The 26440-nt window shown below is 41.4% G+C and overlaps 1 protein-coding gene across 2 annotated transcripts in view; it reads right to left on the reverse strand.

Annotated features, from left to right (window-relative positions):
- Positions 1-5336: 5336 nt before the first annotated feature.
- Positions 5337-26440, reverse strand: part of ghra (growth hormone receptor a) — a 36114-nt gene continuing 15010 nt past the window's right edge. Inside the window, exons 1-9 of one of the 2 annotated variants that reach the window (XM_019872717.1) lie at positions 26226-26410; positions 12590-12725; positions 12329-12501; positions 11590-11768; positions 10409-10568; positions 10211-10301; positions 10068-10137; positions 8620-8849; positions 5337-7474 (exon numbers count right to left, since the gene is read on the reverse strand). In XM_019872717.1, coding sequence (XP_019728276.1) covers positions 6790-7474; positions 8620-8849; positions 10068-10137; positions 10211-10301; positions 10409-10568; positions 11590-11768; positions 12329-12501; positions 12590-12725; positions 26226-26337 — 1836 coding nt within the window. In that variant the 5' untranslated portion in view covers positions 26338-26410 and the 3' untranslated portion in view covers positions 5337-6789. Of the gene's footprint in view, positions 7475-8619; positions 8850-10067; positions 10138-10210; positions 10302-10408; positions 10569-11589; positions 11769-12328; positions 12502-12589; positions 12726-26225; positions 26411-26440 lie in introns of those variants that run through there. The other variant, XM_019872716.1, reaches the window with a different exon arrangement.

Below are 26440 nucleotides of genomic sequence, written 5' to 3' on the forward strand. Positions count from 1 at the left end.
TACAAGGGGGAGAGTGACTTATGGCTAATTAGCCGCAATGTCCTGTGAGTGGCGGTCAGTGTGATTCAATCAGCCCCCCATACAGAGCAGCGGTACACAGCCTCCATCTTAATTGGCCAATAAGCTTTCTTCGGCTGGCTGCGGCTCCCCTCCTCCATCTTTTTCACCAACACTGAGGCCTGGAAGTGAGAGTGAAGCACACACACAACATTTGAACCCATTCACAGTGTTCCTCTATGTGGATCACAAACAAGCCTGTATTCTCAGCTCGCGGAGACACACACACACACACACACACACACACACACACACACACACACACGCACGTACACAGTCATTTTGGGAAATATTTAGCTGCCCTTTGCTTTGAATGCCGATGTTCATCTCCTTGTTAATGGCAAGTTGTGCAAAAAAATAATGAAACACTGATCAGTTGGACATCTCCATTCACGACTAATGCTGAGACAAACAAAAAGGATCAGTACAATTAAAATGTGGCAAATTTACATTTATTGTATCGCAAGCTTATCAATCACAGATACAACACTGACAAGGCTTAACTGCTAAGATAACAATATCACATCATTGAAGTCCAACATTGTTCTTCGCGTTCTAACCCCCCTCAAGGTGGATGCGAAATATAAATGCAACTTGAAACAAGCTCCAATGGTACCTTGACTTGTTACAAGTGTCCCAACTTATAATAGGGGATTTTTTTTTGCTTTGTTTTGCACGCAAAAATTGGATTTACTAGTGAATTTTTCTCTAAGCATGATGTCTATTCTGCCCTCCCGGAGCATGCTGTGTGCGGTTTGGCAGTTACAGTAGCAAAGCGTTCTTTCAAAAAAAAAATAAAAAAGGCCAGTGTGCTTGTTTCAGGATGTTCATTGCCAATCTCAGCTGTTTACTGTGAAACTAAACATAAAACAAAGACAATTACAAACAACATGAATTTACTCAAGAAAGCCTGCTAGCTTAATGCTAAAAGATAATGCTAGTCACCCACAGAAAGGGCTAACAAAATTAGCATTGATCTATTGTGGTAAATTTTGAACAACTGCTATTTGGGCACAAGTGGTGCACACACACACGAACCATAATACTCACATTCTTTCTATTTTGTGATTCGTGACTACTATTAGCCAAGTCGTGAGCATACCACAAGGAGCCACACATCCACTGAATGAAGGTCAAAAAAAGTGTCCATTTTTTCATCAATGAATGGGATTTTCATTCATGTCAATGGGGAGAGTTGATATCTGAGTCATTTAAATTAAAATTGTGGAGCAAATTTAATTTGATAGTCAAGATACGATTGAAGTTGGATGAACAATGCTGTTGAGCATGAACCTGGTTGGCATAATCGTCTGTTGGACTTAATCATGAAACAACAACAACAACAGCAACAACCCCAAGAAAAAACTGAGGCCCAAATTGCCCAATATGTGATCAAGAAAAGACTGGAGGCCAAACACATCACTCAGCCACACTGCCACAAGGAAATATGGAAACAATAATGACAACAAAGTAGTATAAGAATGCTTGCAGTGTAACTATTGAAACTAAAGCCTCCTTTATATCAGAGCCTTTTACACAAAACCCAGAAAAAGTGAGATATAGACACAATCACATCATATTTGTGACATAAAATACTATCTGGATGGGAGAAGTGAGAGTCAAGGTGTTTCATTTCAGAGACACCCCCCTGCCACTGCCCCCCGGCATTCCCCTCCGCAACGTTCCGCCCTGCCTGAAGCTGCTGCAGGGATGGAAAAAAGCTGGTTTTGAAAGGCAGTCTGATAGCAGCTTACACCGCCATCCAGCTATTCAATCATTTTTTAAGCAAATTATTACAAATATACATCACAGTATATGATTCCATCAATCTGGTAGTATAAAATTTCTTGTATAAACACAAACTCGATGGCTTAAAACTGAAGCTTATTGATAACAAAGGTTCCTCATTCTCTCATTATCAAAAAAGAAAAAGAAGACGAAACTTAAGATGTCAAAGTCGAAATATTATTTCAACATGTGTTGATGGACATGCTCCCATGAGAATTTAGTTGGAAAATATTAAAACATCAACAGTAAATGACACGACAAAAAAAAAAAAAAAAAAAACACACACTCCTCTATAAACAATTAAAAAAAATAAAAATCATGTAGCATAATGGGGAAATGATTTCAAAACTCTTTATAAAGACATCAAAGTTTTTCACTGAATACAACCAGTATTATCGAAATTCTTATGAGAATGTATTTAAAAAAAATAATAGCAACAACCGCCCCACCCCCACACACACAAGTACCAGTTTTCCATCATCAATCATACGATCAAAAAGTAAACTGAGCTGGCATTTTCGTAAAACTATTTTTGTAAAGTTCTTTCATTAATTTTTTTTTTTTTGTAAAAACACATTTAAGTAAACCTGGTCATGTTTTCATTGCATGCTACTCAATTCAGTTAATTTGTAATCCAACGTTGTGACTACGATTATATAATTAAACACTTGTCAGGAAAATCACATACAAATGTTCACTATATTTGATAAACCAATTGCGTATTGAGGAAAAATGACAAACCAAATGAATTCTCATGACAGTGGAAACTTGTCGACAATGAAGAACTCCATTTGACAAAATGTAGCATTTCAAGAAATATTTCAAAGTAAACCATTTATGTCAGCTTAACTGTTTTGTTTTTTGTTTTTTCTTGGTGCTCAGCTGTTGTCACTCTGGGACACGCAGTTTTCTAATGTTGCAAAGTCTCGATCCATTTCATTAGAAGTTAAGAACAATACTTAGGGAGGCTTCAAAATACACCCCCTGAAATCAAATGTACAACGTATGATATATTTGTTTTTAAACAAAACGAGTCTAATGTAGCGCCAAAAGCATATTGGTAGCCATGACGTTGTACTGTATTTTTTTACAGAGTACACTAAAGTTGCTAAAACACAAGGAAGTAACATTTCTAGCCTTTACCTTATTATTTTGTGTGTAAACTTGGTAGCTCCACCTCTGTACTGTCCCGAGGAAAAAAAATCTGAATATGAATACTGTACATGCAACATTTTCTACCGTCTACGACCCATCAGTTGACAACCCTCATATAAAGAGCCATTCCCAAAAAAAAAAAAAAAAAAAAAGAAAAACCAAACAAAATTACCACATTTAAACACGTAATTAAAAAAAAAACAGTCAGGAAAAATCAACCTTTTGTATATAACCCCACTAAATTCTCACGCGAAGGCGCGGTCTGTCGAACGTGTACAAAGTGCTCAGTCTAAAGTGTCTGTCACATTTCGAAAAAAAAAAAAAGTTGCAATCACCATATGCACGAGGTTAAGAATGAACTTATTGTGAGCTGGCAATCACACACACACACACACACACACACACACACACACACACACACACACACACACACACACAGTTAAAACTTGCACACAGAGCTTGAAGAAATGATCTCTCGACTGCTCGTCACTGATTGCATTGCATATATTCCAGTTTGCACACATTCACAGTGACTACGCTGAACAGAAACTGCAGCAAACAGGGGGTTCCCTGCTGGGAACTTCCTTCATTTTTTTTGGGGGGGGGGGAGGATATTTGACATACAACGGAAAACTTGTCCGTGTGTATCTGTCCATTCATAACCGAGCAAATGGCATACTTGTCAAAGTCCACTGACATGCGCACACAGTCACATTTACGCAAACGTACTCACACTTAGGCATGCACTTAGTATATGTACGCACTACTGGCGGAGACAGAGGGGAGGTGCATTCAATCATTCATGAATGAAGGAATCCTGCCGTGAGTTATGAAACAGATGTCTGACTGAACAAATCATGCCCCCCCACCCCCCAAGAGAGAAAATTTTGTATTTATTCACATATGTGTAAATAAGAGTGTGAGAAATCTGAATATGTGCACACATACACGGGTGTGCAATTGTTATTCAAGATTAAAATGGATGTTGATTATTGACAAAATATTTCCAAGTTTTTTGTTTTGTGGACCTCCCCTGAGATAGCCTTGGCCACCCCAAGGATAAAAGCCTAGCTCCGCCTCTGCAATACTCATCGACACTCGCACCCATACAGTACATTGAGGCGCACAGGCTTACACACACGAGCACTTACAAACTCAGAAACGTGCACACACAATCTCACAGGCACTGACATGCTTAAATGTGAACACGTACACACTGCAACGTAGTTGTGCACTTATGCACACACACACACACACACACACACACACACACACACACACACACACACACACACACACACACACATGCAATAAAGGCAGAAAAATAAAAAATATCAAACATTTTCCCTTGTTGTGGGGTATCTGGAGAGTGACCAGGGGTGGCCATGGCCCAACCCTAGCCACCACGTCGCTCTGCCCCTGACTTGCAGAAGGCACTTAAATGCGCACACGCACACACAAACACACAACAACACAAGCACACACACGATCATACTCACACAAACATACTGATACACGCACTTCCATACACATGCATTTGCGCAGGCACTTCAGCGCAGACGGACCATTTCCAGGTAGCAGGCTAGCAGCATTATTAGCTTTGTAGTCTTTTCCCACTAAATCTGAACGAAGCCACAATACAGTACTGCTAGCTCGCCCTTAAATGAACCTTCAGCGAATGCAGAAGTACCAGGTAGCAACATTCTACAGGGTTGCTGTCACGAAATGAAATCGATATAAAATATATTTTCTTTGTATTCCCGATAACAATTAAAGAAAAAGCTCTGAGAAAACGATTACATTTTTATCGGTTAATGATCATATTCAAATGGCGGCCGGCACAAGGCTGAATTAGTTAGATTTGTCACCGAATGGGCACTTTTGTGAAACACTATCACAGCTTTACAATCATCACCCTCCTCCTTTCAAACACCAAAAAAAAACAGTTGCAATCAGGCAGATTTGTGTATACAATCTCCCTTTGCAACTTCTGTAACTTTTAAATCCATATGTAATTATAACCTGGTCGACTGGTTAGCACGTCCGCCTCACAGTGCAGAATCCGGTCCCGTCTTTACTCTGTGAAGTTTGCATGTCCTTCGCACACCTGTGTGGGTTTTCTCCGGATACTCCGGTTTCGTCCCACATTCCAAAAAACATGCACGGTAGGTTACTGGAACACTCTAAATTGTCCCTGGGTGTGATTGTGACTGCGGTTTGTCTGTTTGTCTCTGTGTGCCCTGCGATTGGCTGGCAACCAATTCAGGGTGTAACCCGCCTATTGGGCCAAGACGGCCTGGGATAGGCTCCGGCACGGCCTCGAACCTTGTGAGGATAAATGGATCAAATGGCAAAATGGATGTATTTTGTACGCAGAGATGCTTCACCAGTTCACCTAAACACATTGCCGCCTCTGTAATTCTTTTTTTTTTTTTTTAGCCTAGTCGAAAGCCTATTACGATTATTATGTCTACTATTGAAGCATTCGTCAAAACAGGCAAGCATTGAACGCAACCGTGGAAAAAGAAGTTGTTCACACTGTGTCGACTGACACACCTTCACATTCTTTGGACTCAATCCATTCGCCGTCCCTGAATTATTTGACATAAACATATAGGAACACATTTCAAATAACATCGTAAGGGTTGTAGTAGCTGAGCTGGTATAGGTTGATAGTGTGTGTGTGTGTGTGTGTGTGTGTGTGTGTGTGTGTGTGTGTGTGTGTCCATCAGCTACATGTACAGCAGCTTTCAAAGTATTGATACTACAAGTTTTTTTTTTTTAAATGGCGTAGAAAGCCATCCTTCTGTTTTAAAGAACAGCTTCTAAGATTCCTTTGCGTAAAATGGAATTAAACGATGCCAGGATCAAAGGGGGAAACTCATTCCCATCCATGAACCGCGTTTCAGGATTTCCCTTTGGTCAGCCTCCATGGCAATTTCCTTAGCGTCACCTAACGCCTCACAGCGACCTCCTGCAAGGCCCCATGACGCCGCGTAGAAGCTCGTTTATCACAGTTTGTATGCGCGTCTGTGTGATCGTTTGTAAAATACACTCATGCACAACGTTATTCATTCCCAGTCCACATTTTCAATGTAAAGGTTTCAGCTGCAATTTCGGCCAAAGTCAGCTGAGATAGGCATGTCAACAAGTGCGATAGGAAATAGATGATTGGATGAGAATCCTTTAACTGCAAAGCACACAAGCTTTTTGACTGGATTATTTGTCGTCGCGTTGTTCCTTTTTATCTTGCAGGGTTGCAGTTTTCATTCATTCCTCAGCTAAAAAAAAAAAAAAAAACTAAATCACAAATTCAACAAATAAACTACCTCGAAATTTGGCCAGCACGTGCATAATCACAAAAACAATGTGATGCAGTTTTGCAGCAAAAGCAGAAAAACGTTCTACTTTCTTGCTCGGTTTGAGCAAGTATGAATAGTTCGACATGTCTTGAAAGCACACGTTCTAAAGTTGTGTCAATTATGTACACTATTTAAGAAGTAAACAATGGCAGACGCTTCTTCTCCTGCCATCTTCGGGCCAGGGCAACTGCGCTACTCTTTGCACTGTTAAGACTTCGGCAATTACCTAAAGATGCGTCAAAATGATTGCTTCTTGAAAAACGTCTCTCCTACGTCGCTTGCAAGGAAACACAAAGCGCATGAAATACATTTCGGCGGCGCGGATGTAAGGCAGCGGGCGCAATTTCAACTCCCCTCCCGCCGTTCGCCGCGAGTCAATCGGCCTCCAACGGGAGTCGGCTAACTTCCCAGTCTCAACGTGTTGCGTTCAAGGCGAGAATGTCCCCTGCAGGTCTGGGGTCACGTACCCCACGGGCATGGCGGGGAGGGATTTGAGGGGGTGCTGCGACAGGCACAACGGCGCTGACTGGACGGGAGGCGGGTCCAGCAGAACGCTGCGCTGGCTATCTAGCTCCTGTACAACCGTGTAGTCCGCTACGGGAGCAAAGAGCTGCGCCTGGGGGGAGTCGGGAGAGACGTAAGGCGACTGGTAGGCTTCATTCGGCCGAGGCTCGCTGGGCTGGCAGCTCTCGTCGGGCATGGAGCAGTAAGGCGGGGTGCTGCTGTCGCCATCTGGTTCCAAATCCAGGAGCTGAAACTGACGCTCCTTTTGCTTCTTCTCCTCCTCGCAGTCTTTCTTCCCCTTCTTTGCGTCTTCGTTCGAGGCCGGGCCGCCTTCCTGCGTTCGTAGTTGCTGGCCGGGGGACAGCACCACACCCCCGAAGGGCATGACGTTGCTGACCTGGGCGTAGAAATCCGTGGTGACCCAAGTCTGAGGAACTCCGCTTTGAGAGTGCGCCGGGGGTCTCTCTATTTGCTCCGAGTCCACGTAGAGGGAGGCTTCTCTGTCGTCGGGTTGGCCCGGGAGCAGCGTGGACGTGAGCACGGCGCCGTCTTCATCGGGATCATTCGAGGCGTAAGGGCGTTCGCTGTCGCCGCCATCGTCAGGAAAGCTGATGGGACAGCAGCATAGATGCATGTTAACAAGTGGGTAGGGCTAAATGATTTACAACAATAATCACAATGGTGATATATTGTGCAGACCTAATTATGATGCATTTTTCCCTGGAAAAAAAAAAACAAAAAAACAAAAAACAAAAACTTCCCCAATAATATTAAGACATTTTCTCACCAGAGCAGTGGTTCTCACAATGTTTGCGCCCTCTCGTGGTATGCAAAAGGGTCACTGAATTACGTATATAAATTGTTCTTCATGTTACATAATCTTTAACTTTTTTTTTTAATCCACGACAGCACATTTGTAAAGTACAGTTCAGTTGTATTTAACTTTTAAGGTCGACAAACTTGCAATTACGTCCACGGTGTGTCAAACTCATTTTTGTCGCGGGCCACATTTTAGTTACCGTTTCCCTTGGAGGGCCGTTATGACTGAAACCATATCGAGAAGTCAAGAATAACTGTTGATTCAACTCTTGTTTAAGTTACGATCACGATGGGTTTGGGAACAAGAAAATGCTTCCAAGATCTCTCTTTGTTTATTACATGTGAGAATTACATTTTTTGGTCGACATTTTAGAAAGCATCATGGAAGTTGACATGTTTGATCTGCTTTCACGGACCATATAAAATGATGTGGTGGGTCAAATATGGCCCCCGGGCCTTGAGTTTGACACCTGTGAATTAATCGATAACTGTTTGTTTTCAAACATTGCTTCAGGTACAATTTTTATTTCACTTGTGTGCTGAACACTGAACAGAATCATCGAATATTTCCTGCGATTGGCTGACAACCAGTTGAGGATGTACCCCGCCTACTGTTTAAAGACATATCGGGATAGGCTCCAACACGCCCGTGAACCTCGTGATGTCGAGAATATTTAAGCAGGTTTTTTTTTCTTCTCCAAAACTGTGCATAAAGTTAAAGTGGTTACTATACGAATAAACATTTGCTTTGCTTTTTCATGAACACTTGGGCCCAGTACACGACTGTATTTGAATCTTTGTCTTGTGGTGGTACTTGGGAGTTTTGGAGGATGTTCATGATGTTTGAGAACCACTGCTTTTCGAGGCCTACTTTTTCCCCAAAATTGTACAATTCTGACTTAGGTTTCACTGTTGGTAGAAATACAAGAAGTACCTGAAAGCAGTGGAGCACCCGTCTCGGTGTCCGCTTGACTGAGAGCCCCCTAACAGCCTCTCCGTGTCCGAGGCCTGGTTGTCCTCCTTCTCCCCAGTGTCCGGATCCTTCACGTCCACCTCGATGAATTCCACCCACGGCTCATCTTGGTAAAAGTCTGGCGAATACGTGGGGCCGCCAACAAGACCTCCACCGCTAAGAATGAAATTCAGCTCATCCAGCTTCCCTTTCTGCATGGAAACAAAATAACATGAGGTACATTTGCAAAATCGAATGAGATCCAGTGCAAGATATTTTGCAAAATGTTTATTATTATGGTTTTAGAGTGAGAGCTGCACAATGCTGAACTTACATTTGCTTTCATCCCTCACAATTGAAAACAGAGCTGTCCAACAGAACTTGTTTGTATGATAATAAATTATGATCTGTTCTTTTTTTTTTTAAAAACAGAGCTGTCCAACAGAACTTGTTTGTATTATAATAAATTATGGTCTGTTCTTTTTTTCTTTGCCTTAATAACAGGCTCACACAATAAACAACGAGTGATGTGGCGAGGAGAAGTGGGCATTGTAATGAACAATGACACCAGCCTGTCAATAGAAATGTTATTTACAAAATGGGTTACATAACACATTTTCAGTTTCATCTTCACTTTGTGATGAGGGACAGGAGATCTTAGAGGCCCCGTAAAACAAATTCAGTTATTTCTTTCCAAATACGTTTGAAGATGATTGCTGGAAACGTGCCAAGAACAAGAACTACGGTATGTAGTCCTCGCTTGTGAAGCTATAGCATTAAATAGTTTTTCTCCATTTTGGGTTTTCTGATTTTTGGGGGGGGGCGCACAACGCATTGGATTGGATAGACACTAGTTTTAAAATCGGAATTCAAGAATAATGACCGCTATTGTGAATTACATATGACAATTTGAAATTTTGGTTCAGACTTTAGCAAGTCTCATGGAACTTGAGATACTTGATTTATTTTTGCGGGTCACATAAAATGATGTGGTGGGCCAGATCTGGCCCCCGGGTTTTGACTTTGACACCAGTGGCCGACAGCCTAAAAAGCAGCCATTTTTCTAGGTCGTAGCGAAAGTATTTGATTGACAGTTGACAGTCGAGTGGGGTATAGTTAAAGCACATCCAGTGGACACGACTGCAGCATTTGAGAAGGGTGACAATAACTTGATTTTTTTCAGAATTTGAAGCCTCATTTCCTCGATTTGACAATGTTTGTAATCATTCAAATTTGGCAGGGCTAATAACAACGCTCTTCTCTTTGGTATGTGAAATTTAGAAGACATTCATTTTCACAGTACACGGTCTTTACTACTGCTTCCCAAGGGTGCCATAAAGAACATACATAATAATTACAATGACCAAAAAATGACATTAAAAAAAAAAAAAAAATACTAAAAAAAAATACTAAAAGAAAACCACAGGTACCTTTAACAGCTCTGGATCAACGCCTTTAATTTTGGGCGCCGGAACCGGTGGTAACAGAATGACCATTAATCTGCAAAGACAGCAAATCCCACTTGGTTAAACACCAAAATATCTTCCATATGTGTGCGCATCGGAGTTCCTACCTGTGCTGCTGTGAGACAACAACCCACATGATGAGTATGACGGCGGCCACAACCCCCAAAACGATAACCAATGTGAGCAGGGAAAATGCATCTACAAAGATGAACAAAAAGAAAAAAGAAAAACAGCATTGCATTGCATTGCAACCCACACAGGGAAACAAAACTACAAATGCACCAAAATGTGCGGAACAAGGTTACCTTTGTTGGGACTGCGAGAGACTTGAACGAAAACAGATTCACTGAAGTCTCCGAACTTGGTGAAGGCCTTCATCCTGCAGCGGATGTGCACCTCGTATACTTTGTCGACATGGAGTCCGTAGATAGTCTGCTCGGTTTCAGGCTGCAGCTGAACCTCCATCTGAATTTTGTAACAGAGATCCATGACATTAGATCAAAAAATGACACCCATTGAGTAAAACACAAAAAATAATTTATCATTTGGACGGTTTTCTCTTACAATCAAAAAAAAAAAAAATCCAATTCCTGATCTCAAGCAACTAGCTTACACAAGAAACACTTCAAATGATTTTCAATGCAATTTTAGAATTGGCCATTTGAGAAGCATTTGCCTCAGCCACAGGTGTGAAACTCAAGGCCCGGGGGCCAGATTTGGCCCACGAGATCATTTTATGTGGCCCACAAAAGTCAATTATCTGCATCGATTTCATGTGTCTTGCTAACATACGAAAATCGCTAATTGTCGGCACCTCATATTTTCTTGTTACCAATTCCCCAATTAAAATTAATCTGATCATGTTTTTACAGTTTTTACTGGCCACTGATTTCCAATCATCATTTGTATATCTGCAATATGATGAGATGATGCATTTATTTAAGTTCACAGTCATAACGGCCCTCCGACGTAAACCATAACCACGATGTGGCTCGATGCATTTGATGAATCTACATAAAGCTGTATAACGGTTCCAATGAAGAGCAGAAAAATGAACCTTTTTACCGTATCCCTATTTTTAAGATGGATCTGCTTGACGCCATTTTCATGCATGTATGTATTGCCCAGTAGGCGTACAGAATTTTTTGGCCAGTAGGTGGATATTAGTTAGATTTTCAGAGGTTTGAGATTTACAGGTATGCAGCTGGAGAAAGATTTATATGATGAGATTAGCAAACCAGGCAGACACACCATGACCTCCGAACCAAGCGCTCCCGCCCTTGATTTCCGTCAGTAAACCCGTGTTTTCCCAGGAGGCCTTGCTCAGGCTTCCAGTGGCTTTAGGAGGAAGGAAACATGAAACTACTTGTCCTGATTTGATCTTCCCCTTTAAGGTTGGAGGACACGCACGTTGCGCTTGTGGCACCGACTTTATAACATTTGAAAGAAGTGTTGTGGAATTTACAAACGAGAAACGACGACTCACTGTCTCCCAGGTGGTGCTGTTCTTCTCTCGGTACTGGACCTCGTACACGATACTCATCCAGCCCATCCTGACGTCAGCGGAGGCGGGTGGTTCCCATGTCACCATGATGTCGTAAGTGAGCCCGGAGGGACTCACATTCAAGCAGGTCCAGTTGAGAGCCACTGGAGGGTCAGGACGCACTGCCAGAAAAACATTTCAAGCAAAGCAAATGTGTGCAAACGTCACGTCACCTGATGCAGCCACACATAATCCACATGCCAGAGATCCAAAAACTTGCTGTAAAATATGTTCAGTTGTACATTTTAATTGTATTGTTAATATGCAATTTAATACAATTTACCAATTATTCATTAATCTAAATACAACATTTTACGTGTTAAACCACGACATGCAATTATATGTATTGGAGAATTTGTTTATTTACTTATTTTAAACACCTCCTCCCACATTAAAAAAAAAAAATCTTCAACAATGCTGATAAAACATTCAATCTGCATTTTCTACAAGAAACAGGACAACAAAAATGACCCGCCCCCTCTTAAAAAAAAAATTTAAAAAAACAGTTGGAAAAAAAAAGGGAAAATATCCGTGAATATTTCAAAACCGTGGGTGTCGACCCATGAAAATGTGGGGGGTCGACAGGTTTCGAGCTGAAAAGCAAAACGTAGGATGCTCATTGATCACTGCGAACTTAAAAGGAGGTCATAGATCGAAAATCGATACAGATTGCGATACGAACCAATGTTTTCCACAGAGAAGCAGTCATCCGTGTTGAAATAGGTAACGTTGTCTCGGCTGCGCAGTTGCAAGCAGTAGGGGGTCCAAATGGATGTGTGGTTTCGATCAAAGAAGCATTCTCGCCTTGAGTGGAAATACTCTGGACACTCTTTCCATTCGTTCTCAGTGGGGGCGCTGAAGGCAGAAAAAAAAAGCAGCGTGTTAGTCACAGATATGTAGCCTGCTTAATGGCATTTTTTTTTTGGGTCACTTCTTCTCTCACTCTACAATGCGCTTCTTATAGAAGACCCTCAATGCTCCGGGGTCAGACAGGTTGTGGAAACTGCCGGGACTCCACCAGCAGCTGAATGTCGCTTGATCCTGGGATGTACACTTTGTGAAGTGAGGTTCAACAGGAGCTGAGGCACGCATTTGACAAGAGGAAAAAAATTAAATAAATACATGAAATCAACTTTATTCAACTCTGTGAACTACAAAAAGCTTTAAGTTTCAAGCTTGTCCTCACAGGCTTTTGAATCAATCGATTCCTACAAAATGTGTGCTAAATTAATAGATATGACATATTGTTCCAAATTACTCGTGAATTAGAAGTGCAGCATGTCGGCCACTTGTGGGGGGGGGGATAAAGGAGATAAAGGAACTAGAGAAAGTTTCTTTATCTAGTTTTATTTGGAATTTGTAGAATCAAAAAAAAAGAAGCACAAAGGAATGTCAGCCCAAAACCCCCCAAAAATAAAATAAAAATGATCAACACAATAATAGAAATTCCTGTTACCATTCCTGGAATCCAAGCACAAAATGAATCATAAAACATAAAAAACATGCCTGAAAACTGTTTTTTTTTTTTGCACATGCAGGACAATTAATACTTCCACATGACTTGCCGTCATATGCCTTCAGCTTTCAATAAAAGCCAATATAATGAAAAACAGTACAAAGGTAACCTTGAAACTTTGAACATTATTACAGGGAGCCCCGGTACTTCTATTCTCGTCATCTCCATTCAAAAATCTGAGGTCAACTCGCAACGGTTGGTTTTCGACCTCAAAGGTTAATTACAAAATGCTGTTCCACAAATGGACAGACTGTAAAATGTCGTGTTTTGAGCTGCCAGTTGCTGGGAGAGAACATACATGCAAGTCTGACGATGATGATGATGATGAGTTGATTCTTCTGACAACCTTTGGTGTGTAGCTGATCCCGATTATTCTACTCTCAACCAACGCAAGCACCAAAAGACCTGATCGAAGGACTTCATTGGCAAGTATTCCACTCAATGGGGCCTTTTATGACATATGGCTTTGTTCAAGCACGCGCTCTCTTTCTCTCTCTCTCTCACATGCACAAACGCACATTGACTTGGTTCTCAAACCCCTCACCACAGCTCACCACCGCCCTGTTTCTCATCAAGCGGAGAGGCACTGAACTTGGCTGCGGCCATTAATAAGCAAGTGAGGGCATCGTTGATTTCTCCTGCGGCCGCTTTCTGCTTTTGGTAGCCGCAGCTTGCATGAATCACACACGGGCAGGAACACAAATGCGTTACGCCCAACACAAAAATAATTGCAAAATGCCTACGAAATGCCACTTGAAGAGGATAAAACAGCATCTTAGGACAAAACAAATGGCTTTAGGATAACTATCAAGACAGTACTCTCTTAACCCTTTCATGCACCAATAATGATAACCTGTAACCTGATAACATGATAAGCTGTCCACCGTAGTAACCGCTGTCCCTGACAGGGTTATTATTAATTTTTCATATTTTTATGCATAAACAACGCAGACGTATACAGTATATATGTGATTTGTTGTGACCATACAGTGTCGACAACCAACATGCAGCAAGACAGCACAACAAATCAGAGCTTTTGTGTCAGGTTTCATTTTTACGAAGTCACTTGTTGCTAGGCAGAATTCACAGAACATGAGCGTGACAATTTCTCAGTTTTTCTGCCCCCCTCCAAATTAAAAAAAAAAAAAAAAAACCCTCACAAAATACAAGCAAGTCATGCCATGTTCTCTGTGCCTTTTCAACACCCCAACACAGGGGAGAAGGGAAAGGACAGGAAAATCAGGTATTCATGAAAAAGCCGAAAAAAATCCTTCGTTAGGCCATAAGCTTGAGTAGCCATCTGTTTCTAAGCAGAATTCACAATGTGCAAACTGTTTTAATTCTGTTCATTCTACATAATGTTGTTACTATTACATGTTTGTTCATTTTTTTGGGAAGGCTGAAATGTATTGATGGCATTCTTTTTCTTTCAATGGGGAAAGATTTATATATCGAAAACTCCCCCAGATGTTTCGACGCTTGTAATTTTATTTCACTGCTTATGCTCGGTTCGATGGGCGGTTAATCTCATAAATGACATTCCTGTCCGCTACACCACACACCCTCCGCCATCCCTACCTTCCCCTGGTCGGACCTCCGCCCCCCCTCCCCCCCCTTGCGGTTCACGGGGCTTTGTGAGCCTCTCCTTCTCTCGTCCAACAAGTTGCAAAAAGCAGACTACAAACACACTGTGCAAACGATCTGAATACTATTTGCTGTATTTGTGTTGAATTACACAAACATTATTTATGCTGACGATTTTCTCATGAGTGTAGTTGAGTGCAAAAAAAAAAAAAAAAGCAATAGGTTGTCATGATGTAACAAGGTGACTTTAATGCCTACTTTAGTTCCAGTTTAAACAGGGTAACCTATGGGGAGGGAGGTTGCTCTCAACACCTTCCAAGCTTGTTGAACCTGTTTTCACAAGTATTTAGGAGTTCATTCAAAAAGTGACTTGTCCAGGAGGTTGATTGCTTTCAAAATATCAGTCACGATAAGACAAGCTAACACGCCGAGGCCGAAAATGTCGAACTGCGAATATGCAGGGGTCGACAGTAATTTTAAATTGTAATATCACCAATTACCACTAGATGGTAGACATATCTTAGTTGCGATCACACTGGCTCCTACACTGCCCGCAATAACAAAATCAATAAATAGTGAAAAAACCTTCATTACCACAAACCGTGGGAAGCTAACTGCCGCCGTGACCTTGATTCGCAAGACTACTGCATGACTTGTACATTTATGTACTTTCGGAGGCAAGATTGAAAGATGATCGTAAGCGGCTTTGGGGCGCGGCACCTCCTAAATTGACGACAGTTGGCTTCGTCTGCGCCACTGGCGGTTGCTGAAACTGAATGTTTTCAGAGATGAAGTCGGAACACGACAGCTGTTTGTTTCATGTCCTATAAAATCATTTTTCTTCATACTGTGTAGCCGCGAATTTGTAATTGACGTTTCCACTGTATTACATGTTCATGTTTTTACATTTATAAATGTTTATACTGTATCATACGTCGTAGTCGGCGGCCATTTTGTTGGAAAGGGTTACAATGAACTACCGTTATAATGTACAGATTTCCTTTTGTCCCTCGGGGTACGTTGTAATGAGGTTTGACTCTTGAATATCAAGACTTGAGGTAGTTGATTTTTGTGTGTGTGTGTGTGTGTGTGGGGGGGGGGGTGCAAATAGCTCCAGATTTAAACTATCATTTTTGTCCTTCGTCCATTTAAGTTCCCCATCCCTGATTTAGTTCATTTATGACTCGTTCCATCCAGTAGAGGAGCCAGGAAGCCGCTTTTCACTCTAGCTGTTGCCTTTTACCCATTAAGGGCCACACTTTGAAAGACCCTAATGAGGCACTTCCCTCGCCACAGACAGGCTACATCGGTCGCCATATTGTGAAATGGTCCGTGGTAGCGGATGAGGCACCGTCGGCGTACATAATATTCTTCTTCCGGCTCATTTTGCAGGTTGAAGTCAAACACGAGGTAATGGCACATCGGAAAAAAAAAAAAATTGAAGACGACACAGGTCGATGGAATAAGAGAAAATTTGTTGTACTTTACATGACCAACTATAATTCTTAAAAATGTGGCCAGGACATTTCTTTTTTAAATTTATATGTTCTTCTGTGGTGACAGAATTCCATTTATGTAACCCAAATGGAGAATGTCAGATATATTTCGTCTGCGCAGGTCAGAGTTGAGTTAAAAAATGCTGACTAGTAGAGCAAAGTGAAATGAAAGAACCGCCCGTCCGACCCCACACCCCTCGGCTGGCCAAAGTGCATTCTGGGACATTTAAAAGGAATTTGTGAATGGAACAGACTGGGAAGATTTGAACAACTACAAATTACAAGGGCAAAGATAAAAACATTCAAGGTCCTGAAAAGGTCAAGAAAAGGCCCTGCAACAAGATATAAAAAAACAAGGCAATGTAAACAAGTGATATAAATAGCTGTCAACATGATGTGAATTTGCACCTTCAAAACAAAAGGTCGTGATGCACATTAAAGTGCCATTGTCCAACTGCCGAAATGCCTTTGGAGGGCGGGGGGCCGAAGGGGGGTTGGGGCAACCCAAGCAAGGCCCCCCACCAACAACAACTGCTACATTGTTTCTTTTACAATAGTGGACCATAATGCAATTACCGGTATATGAATGTCTTAAGGACAAAAAAAAAAAAGACACCTATGGAGCAATTCAGAAAATCATGAACTGGCTCTCACAAATAAGATTGTAGCTTTCAGAAACATGGCCATGTTAGATTTGGCTGATGCACTAATTTTCCTTGAAGATGCGGTCTCCACATAACATGAAATCAGCTCGCATGATCTTTCAATGGAAACATGCATTACAACACTTTAATTCATCCACAAAACTGTTGACGTGCCTATGTCGGTGCTGCTTTTTTTGGTTAGCAAGTGAGTTCAAATAGCCACAGCGGTTACGTGCTAATGAGAGTGTCGATGAACTAAGATATTTACAGTTACTTGCCGGTAAATTTTCATAATGAGTAAAGGGAGGCATCTATTTGAGGAAGGTGTTTATTTGTCTTTCCCAGTGACTGACCCATGGGGAAGGGCCTCCAATTGAGGAAAATCAGGTTTGTTAATTACCTCTGTTGCCTTAAAAGTTCCCTGCATACATTTACTTTGATTACATCGACGGGAACATTTTGAGCATACCACCTCCTCCTGCACACACAATGCGTGCAGTACATTCCTCTTGGCGTTGCACTGCAGAATGTGTGACACCATCACACAAGACAAGCAAACATTTTAAATGTAGCTGGCATCACAGTTAACTCTTTCGATGCCAGCCATTAAAAAAAAAAAAAAAAAAAGAATCTCTCGCCAGAAATTTAGAACATTCTGACTGATCTTTCAAGGCTCACAGAAAATTGTTTTATGGCTACGTAAACACAGAAACTACCAAATGAAAGATTTGACTCTATTTTTCAATCACAAAAAAAAAGTTTTTTACCTTATTGCATTCAATTAGTCATCAGCTTCACCCAAATTACATATTTCGGACCAAAAAAATTAAGAAAACAAGTCTTTTTGGGAAAAGATATCTTATAAACAACAGGGACTTTGATACTAAACATTTTTGTGACCGACAACCATGAAAATGTGCTTTTAATGGCAAAATTTTTCTTCACCCATTTCCATTAAAAAAAAAAAAAAAAAAAACACCACCAACAACACCAAAAATTTAGTTGATGGAAACTGACAGATACTGATGTCGATGGTGCTCCTCGTTACAATTCTCATTGACGGCATTTCATGTCAACGGGGCTCACTGTATTAAGTATGAAATCCTTGTACCTGAGACTCATGACCGACTTTTTGCTTTTTATAGTAGACTACTTCATAAATCACCAGGTTTCTCCATTTTTTGTGTTGGGAAAGAAAACCAAAGATGCGACGCGACACTTTTTCCTCCCACAGCACAGTGTAAACCACTGATTGATCACCTGAAAATATCAAATGATTTGATTACTGTGTGAATTTCAGTGGCTTAGATGAAAGTAATATTCAGCCCCTCTCCATTTGTGTCACTCGATATCGAGAACTTTAAAGGTACTTTGGCTTTGACAAATGTGACATCATGATGTTACTCTGTAAAACAAACCAGAAAGTACCACAATGCTATGATAACTATTAATTATTGAATACAATAATTCTTTACAGCCCCCTAAACGTGAAAATTTGTACTATTTCTTCAACAACAACAAAAAAATACACGCGCTCGTACGGCTTGACAGGAAAACTGCAAACAGTATGGATGATTTATTTTGCGCTCCAAGGCTCTCCCTGCAGTTGTCAAGTAGTAAACATACATTTGGTTTGCAAATAAGACACGGTCAACATTGGAAAACGCAAACAGGACTCATTACTGTGTTTTGTAATAAACACCGTTTAATGTGTCCAATAAAGTTAACAGATGTTGCAATCTAAGTTCTCCCTTCAAGCAATCCATGTGCATCCAGGGGTTGTGCGAAAGGAGTTACACATTTTAAGAGTCGCCGTAGTTATACAGTAACTCTGAAACATTTAGCTTCTTCAAGAATATCTTTCATCGTGTTTCTTTTCGGATAACCACGGCAGGCAATTTAATCAACAACAGAAATGGATTGAATTTCATGAGCTAATCTGTCAACTTTTTGTCTGCTTGGCCGAGGTGTATCAAATTCTTCAGTTCATTTCTGTCAAACTTTTTTAGTCTTCTCTGTCTTGCAGTACTCTGAATACTCTCTCTCTCTCTCTCTCTCTCTCTCTCTCTCTCTCTCTCTCTCTCTCTATAGATAGATAGATAGATAGATAGATAGATAGATAGATAGATAGATAAACAGATAGATAAACAGATAGACTAATAGATCGATTTTTTTGGGATTACTTTGCACTTGTTGTCAACACACACCCAGAACTCGTCTCTGTGGAAATGTGTGCACAGGCCGGCCGGGTCTAGTGACCATGTCTGTGGTTGCTGCTGGTTACCACCTCTGTGGTGTGGAACACACTGTCATGCAACAGCATCAATCATTAGGCCTGACAAACAGAGGGTGGGGGTTGAAAAGAAAAAAAAAAAAGGAAACCACTAACTGGACACTTTTCCACATCCCCAAATGTCTTCCAACTCCGGGACTGGAGTACAAAACACTTGAGAGTATGTTTGCATGACAACAACCAAGTCAAATTGGGGAGACTTTTTTTTCTTTGCTTTTTTGGGAATGTTTGACATACAAACACAAAAATGACAAATATGTTGTGATGTGCAAGCCAAGCCAGAAATTGGCAATGCCACTTTCTGAATTTGACTCCATGTGTCGACGTGTTGCTATTAAAACGCTGTAGTCTCCTTTTGGATAGTTACTAACTACACAGTACGATTATTTCACTCGTTTTGTCCTCCATTTTCACAGTTGCTTTGTGAAAACGTTCACCCATTTACAACTGATTCCAGGTTCCAAGACTGGTGTCATTAAAACAAATTACGTTTTTGTTACCTACCTAAGATACAGAACCTAACATAGGATAAACACAGACCAAAAATTGGGCCAAATTTGAACATTTTTCCCTATCATAGATCTGGTTGTCAAATATCTTAAATAAGATTTTCCTCAGTGGTTATCCTGTGGTCTTAAGAGTCATTTTTCCTCGAAAATCTGCTCAGAAAACAGTCGAGACAATCGTAAAGATTTAATTGTTATTCACAGTGCTGCCTCTCACAGGTCAGTCTTGGTACTACAACAGACTTTGCATGAAGGACACTCGCAATTGTCATTTGAGATATTGTTTTATGGTGTGTTGTGTTACTCATCCCGAGTGCCACCCACTAAAAGCATAGTCAGTATGAAAACATGCAGATTTATTTTTTCCCCTCATCGTGTGTGGCGTGACTTTTTTTTTTTTTTAAAGGGCATGCGAGAGCGGAACACCATCTTGCTCAAACGGATCTTAAAAGCACGTGGGTGGACTGCATGCGACAGGCATAAGGTTGGGAAAGGCACAAGCTGTGCTTTTGTTTGCTCGCCCTATCAGTGTCGACGCCTTGTTTACAGATGCTTTAACGCTTGTTAAGGAACGCCAGCACAGCACGGCGATTGATGGAAGACCATTTGAACCAACAACGGTCGATTCGTCCAGGCGTTATCATCGCTTGTCTGAAGGCTTATCGGAGAGGTAACGCAAGCTGGAGATAAGGATAACTGTGCTGCAGTTTACGGAAAAAGTACAGTTGAGTGCTGATGTGTTTCCAGCAATTTTACACGTGCAGCTAAAACATCTCGACAAGAGTTGCATCCCACAACTAATCCCATTCGCTCCTACATTTTAATACTCAAGTGGAGGAAAACACAGTTCGAGTGTACTTTCCTTTCCTGTGTTAATTAATCGCCGGGTGAGTTGTCAACTTGCAACAGATAAGCGCCTATCCCCCAAATGGACTGCAGCTCAGCATGCGCTTAGCTTGTAGATGTTGTTTTGCACACATCAACTTGAGAGAATTAACTGCGAAGCGCATGAGAATTCTGTTGCTAACAAAAACAGTGGCACCGACTGAGGTATGCAAACGGTTTGGAAGATGAATTCAAAGGGGAGTCTAATTGATGGCTACTTAGACGCTACGTGGATGATTTGAACCGGTGGTTCTTCGAACGTTTAACGCCAAGTACAGTCAATTAACGAGCTCTCCAAGCACCACCATCTTGACCAACATAAAAATACAGTAGCATAGTAGGCTTAAGTGTTCATTTAAAATAAATTGAAGCAGAGGTTTTGTTCATAATTCCTCCATCCATTTTCCGATCCGCTTTATCCTCACAAGGGTTGCGGGGGCTGCTGGAGCCGATGCCAGCTGTCTTTGGGCAGTAAGCGGAGGACACCCTGAACCGGTTGCCAGCCAATCGCAGGCACGGGGAGAACATGTAAACTCCACACAGGAAGGCCGGAGCCGGGATCGAACCCTGCACCTCTGCACTGTGAGGTCGACGTGCTAACCACTGGGCCGCCTTTATTTATAATTAATAATATTTAATATGACTGCACAGCGTGCAAGACACATTTAAGTTTGCATTCCACTCAAACTGTGGTTCTCAACCTTTTTCTTAGAATATAAAACAATTCAATTTCAATTTTTTTCAAGTAATGATGATTTCAAATGGTTAGCGTCGTCCATAATCACAACAAAACATGAAACTAATCGTCTTCTCTCTGGCTCCGGCTTCGCTTCCTTTCTCCCCGCCCCCTCGACTGCCTCGTCCAATCACAGATCACCCTCGGTTATTTTCATGATCTTGCAGACAATCTGAAATGACAGATCTCATAAATATTCTGCTCAACCCAATTGCAGGCTTGCAACAATCAGTTTCACTCAGTCTGTTTCAGTCCAGCCTCCCTTGGGTCCTGTCATTTCTCTGCATTCTCTCTAAAAATACTCTCTCCATAAAATACCTCTTTTTTTCTGGATTTAAACTTGATTTTAAGTTGCCGGGTCCTCTCTGTAGCCGAGGGAAAACAAACCCCACCCCATCTATAAAAGGAAGAAACGTTTTTCTACATTCAGAGAGGCTCGTATATTCCAGTTTTGTTTTTTTAACTTTAAAACTTGCTTTTTAATGAGTTTCTTCCATAAATGTTCTGTTCTTTTGCATATTCACATAGTGAGGCCTGACAAACACGTCCACCTTCGGCTCACAACGTAACTATTGAAAAAAAAAAAAAGATTTATCCGTTACCAGAATGTGTTGCGCGCGCCATCCGCAGTCAAAGCCACAGTAGCCAGGACTATTTCATCTTGGCACTTCGGACCGAGAACAAACTAAAAAAGCACCACGTCCACAGCGCATTCTTCCGAAAGCTCAGCACCATATCAGCCGAAAAGCGTTGCCATATTTCATACCGTCTCAATAACAGGAAGGCCGGAGCCGGGATCGAACCCTGCACCTCTGCACTGTGAGGTCGACGTGCTAACCACTGGGCCGCCTTTATTTATAATTAATAATATTTAATATGACTGCACAGCGTGCAAGACACATTTAAGTTTGCATTCCACTCAAACTGTGGTTCTCAACCTTTTTCTTAGAATATAAAACAATTCAATTTCAATTTTTTTCAAGTAATGATGATTTCAAATGGTTAGCGTCGTCCATAATCACAACAAAACATGAAACTAATCGTCTTCTCTCTGGCTCCGGCTTCGCTTCCTTTCTCCCCGCCCCCTCGACTGCCTCGTCCAATCACAGATCACCCTCGGTTATTTTCATGATCTTGCAGACAATCTGAAATGACAGATCTCATAAATATTCTGCTCAACCCAATTGCAGGCTTGCAACAATCAGTTTCACTCAGTCTGTTTCAGTCCAGCCTCCCTTGGGTCCTGTCATTTCTCTGCATTCTCTCTAAAAATACTCTCTCCATAAAATACCTCTTTTTTTCTGGATTTAAACTTGATTTTAAGTTGCCGGGTCCTCTCTGTAGCCGAGGGAAAACAAACCCCACCCCATCTATAAAAGGAAGAAACGTTTTTCTACATTCAGAGAGGCTCGTATATTCCAGTTTTGTTTTTTTAACTTTAAAACTTGCTTTTTAATGAGTTTCTTCCGTAAATGTTCTGTTCTTTTGCATATTCACATAGTGAGGCCTGACAAACACGTCCACCTTCGGCTCACAACGTAACTATTGAAAAAAAAAAAAAAGATTTATCCGTTACCAGAATGTGTTGCGCGCGCCATCCGCAGTCAAAGCCACAGTAGCCAGGACTATTTCATCTTGGCACTTCGGACCGAGAACAAACTAAAAAAGCACCACGTCCACAGCGCATTCTTCCGAAAGCTCAGCACCATATCAGCCGAAAAGCGTTGCCATATTTCATACCGTCTCAATAACAGCTCTGCTTTCCATCTTCCCTCACGACAACAAGAGTAATAGATTCGATTTTCAAGTAGTTTGTCCTTAAGCGCCAAAATATGCTTGGCTGACAAGTCTGTAGAACTTGGCGCCTAAAGCCCTCGCAAATTTGCCAGTGAGGCTCTCTGAGGACACAGATTAATCGTCCTACTTGATTGATTAATGAATGCCAGCACATTTACACCGGACTATAAATAGTTTTCAGGTGCGGGTGTGTCTCATACCTCCACGGCGCAAACGCCCAAATCCAGAAAAACCTGCATTTGAACGAGCTATTTGACAGTTTTGCTATCGGGCATCCCGCAGTTCCAAAGGTACAAATGTGCATTTGTGCAACAACAAAGACGTCAGAAGAAGACGAGTCACGGAACGTGCACGCTCAACACCAAGTCAATTTTTTAATGGGTTTGGACATGCTGTCTTGAAATAAACATGCAACTTGGATCATGCACACAACTTTGAGCAGACAAATCGGTCCCATATTATGGGCGTGGATTTTTTTTGTTGTTTTTTTGTAATAGTTATAAATCTGTCTCATTCCACGTCGATCACTGGGAATGAGCAGATGCCCACCTTTTGAATTAGGTCAGACAAACACTTGACAAGAATCAAGAACAAAATTTTGGGGGGGGGTGCTTCTGAGCCTGTGATGGCATAAAACACTTTCAACTTTCAACTTGAAGCGAGCGAGAAAAGGAAAAAAAAAAAAAAACAACAGAAGGAACAAAAAATAAAAGAACAGCCAAACCACTAAATTGAACATTTTGTTTGTTTTGTTGCCCCAATCGCCTGCACAACACGACGCCAACAAATTCCATGAAAACCGTCCCGGTGAAGTTTGTGTAATCCTGCTGCGAGTCCAACAGACAAACAGAGAGCTAAACCAACATAACCTCTGTGGCCACGTCGTCCTCACTTGTATTGATTTTCTCCAATGGGAAAAGGACTCCAATCTGCATTCGAAGCACTTGTACCTGAAGGAGTGGTCTATTTGTCCTCCACCAAACCAACCAATTAAAACCCATTCCACAAACATTCAACGGAGCTAGCAAAAACTTTGAGAAGGAATGACCACGCTCGAGATGAATTTAAGCACAATTCAAATTATTTTCAAGATTTATTTATTTTTTTAGTACACTACAGCCTTGCTAAATGAAATGCAGCAGGGTTGCAACGAACAATTATTTTAATAATTGAGGAATCTGCTCATTATTCTGTCGATTCATCAAAGACGCAGATTAAAAAATAAAAACAAGTTTTCATTTCCATCCCTTTACTCAAAAACAGGACATTATTTCAAGTGGAAAAAAAATTTACAAACATAAATGGACGATTCAGTCACTGGACTGGTCCGTAACATCTCAGGAAAAAAAGGGCAAAGATATGTATTTTTTTTCCAAAGTAAAAGCAGATGTTTGCACATGTGTTTTTTTTTTTTTTTTTTTTTTTGTTTTTTGTTTTTTTTAAATAAGCCTGCTTGGATGCAGGGCTACCGGCCAGAAATCCAAGAATATTCACTGGTTAGAGAAAATTCAGAGGATTTGACAATTTGAAATTAAACTAGGTCTTGAAACAAGTCGTCAAGGATCAAAACTGATGATCAATTCGTGTCATTATTTTCCATCAAGGGATTCATAATTGCAGATCAAAAATGTTGAAAAACATTCACCTGTTTCGCCATGGCACCCTATTTCCTCATAGTTGCTGTATTCTTACACTGCGGCGCAAACGAGTTCCAAAACTGAACTTAAACCGTGCAGAGCAGCAAACCATATTTTCCTCTCAAGAAACATTAAGTGAGATTTTGTGCTATGAGACGAAAGCGATGCCAAGCCACAGTAACGGGACTCAACACTGCGACCATTATGCTCGCAAATGCCCCCATTTTGTGTGCGCCCATGTGTGTTCGTGTGTGTGTGTGTGTGTGTGTGTGTGTGTGTGTGTGTGTGTGTGTGTGTGTGTGTGTGTCTGCTGGTAGAAATTTCATCTGGTCGCACTGACAGGATAGCATGTTTTAATGCTCTTGCCGGTACTTGGGGTTGGTGGTGGAAATTTAGAAACCACACGCATGTATAGTGCTCTCTCCACTAAACGTCACCATCTGGGGGGTCAACGTTGTCAAGGCAATGCCAAATCACTACAAGGCTTTTCCCTTCCTTGCAGAATGCCATCATTCTTTCACCTCAATGTTTCAACTGGCTGAGTGACAGTCCCCCCCGCCCCCACCTTGCATCGTGTCCCTGAATTGAGCAGTCCCTGGACTTTGATAGAGCGGGCCCGGGGGCCGTCCGTGCGTTTACCCCCGGCGCTATACTATCGATCAGGAAATCGCTGCGTTTGCTCAACGCTCAACCTTTCCACACGCATCTGCGCAAACACAGCATTCTGCAACTCACGTCTGACATAAGCGTTGCCCTTAAACGAGTGCGTTAATGTTTGATAAGTCACGTGCAGACAGTCTGACACACTGACTGTTTATTTAGAACCTGACGCAAACTTATAACCTCGAGCAGGAAGGTTCTGTTTCGCCTACAATAAATTATATTATTCTGATATGTGATTAGGACAATGAATATAATGAAGGTATTTAAAAAAAAAAAAGCTTAAAATATTTTTCAAGTCGTTCAAAAAAATGCCCAATACTCGGTTAATTTCACTGGATAATTTGCAGCCCCCCCCCACCCCCATCCCCCACATACGCACCCATCTAAAAACCAAACCATTCAAATGTATACATACTGGTGACATTATCGAAAATGTGAAATGAATTACAAAAAAAAAAAAAGAAGAGTACAAATGAAAGGTAAACATAAATAAAAAATAAAATACATTTTACAAACCTGCACTTAGAACAAAATGTGCCAGGTGTATGTAGCTAAAAAGCTAAAATGACAAATCAGGTTTAAAAAAGACTGCAGACTGGGCAGCAACTGAAATCAGGCATGTTCAAATCCCATCAGGTCAGTTTGTAATTTATCATGGTTATTTGTGATCTTGTTACATTTCACTCGCTTGGATCCAGATGAAACTGAATAACTTGGCCTCTCCTATAATGCCGCCAGGAACATAAGCTGAATCGTGTAGCCTTGACCTGACTTCTGCGAATTTGAGTTACAGACTACCAGAAAGCGGCGCGTCCCTCCTACCTGATGGCGTGATGTGGTGCCAGTCGCTGACAAAGGCCGAGCCCGGAGACGAAAGCCAGGACGTGAGGAGAAAGAGCAGGAGGCCGAAGGAGGGTGAGGACGCTGCTGCCATGATGCTGGGGAAGAATGACAGAGAGAAGAGTGAACGGGTAACACAGTGATTATAATTACCAAGATCGCATGTCCGTGTGGGGGGGGGGGGGGGGGGTGCCCCT

Source organism: Hippocampus comes, unplaced genomic scaffold (assembly GCF_001891065.2).
Source record: "Hippocampus comes isolate QL1 unplaced genomic scaffold, H_comes_QL1_v1.1 scaffold4, whole genome shotgun sequence".
NCBI lineage: Eukaryota > Metazoa > Chordata > Actinopteri > Syngnathiformes > Syngnathidae > Hippocampus > Hippocampus comes.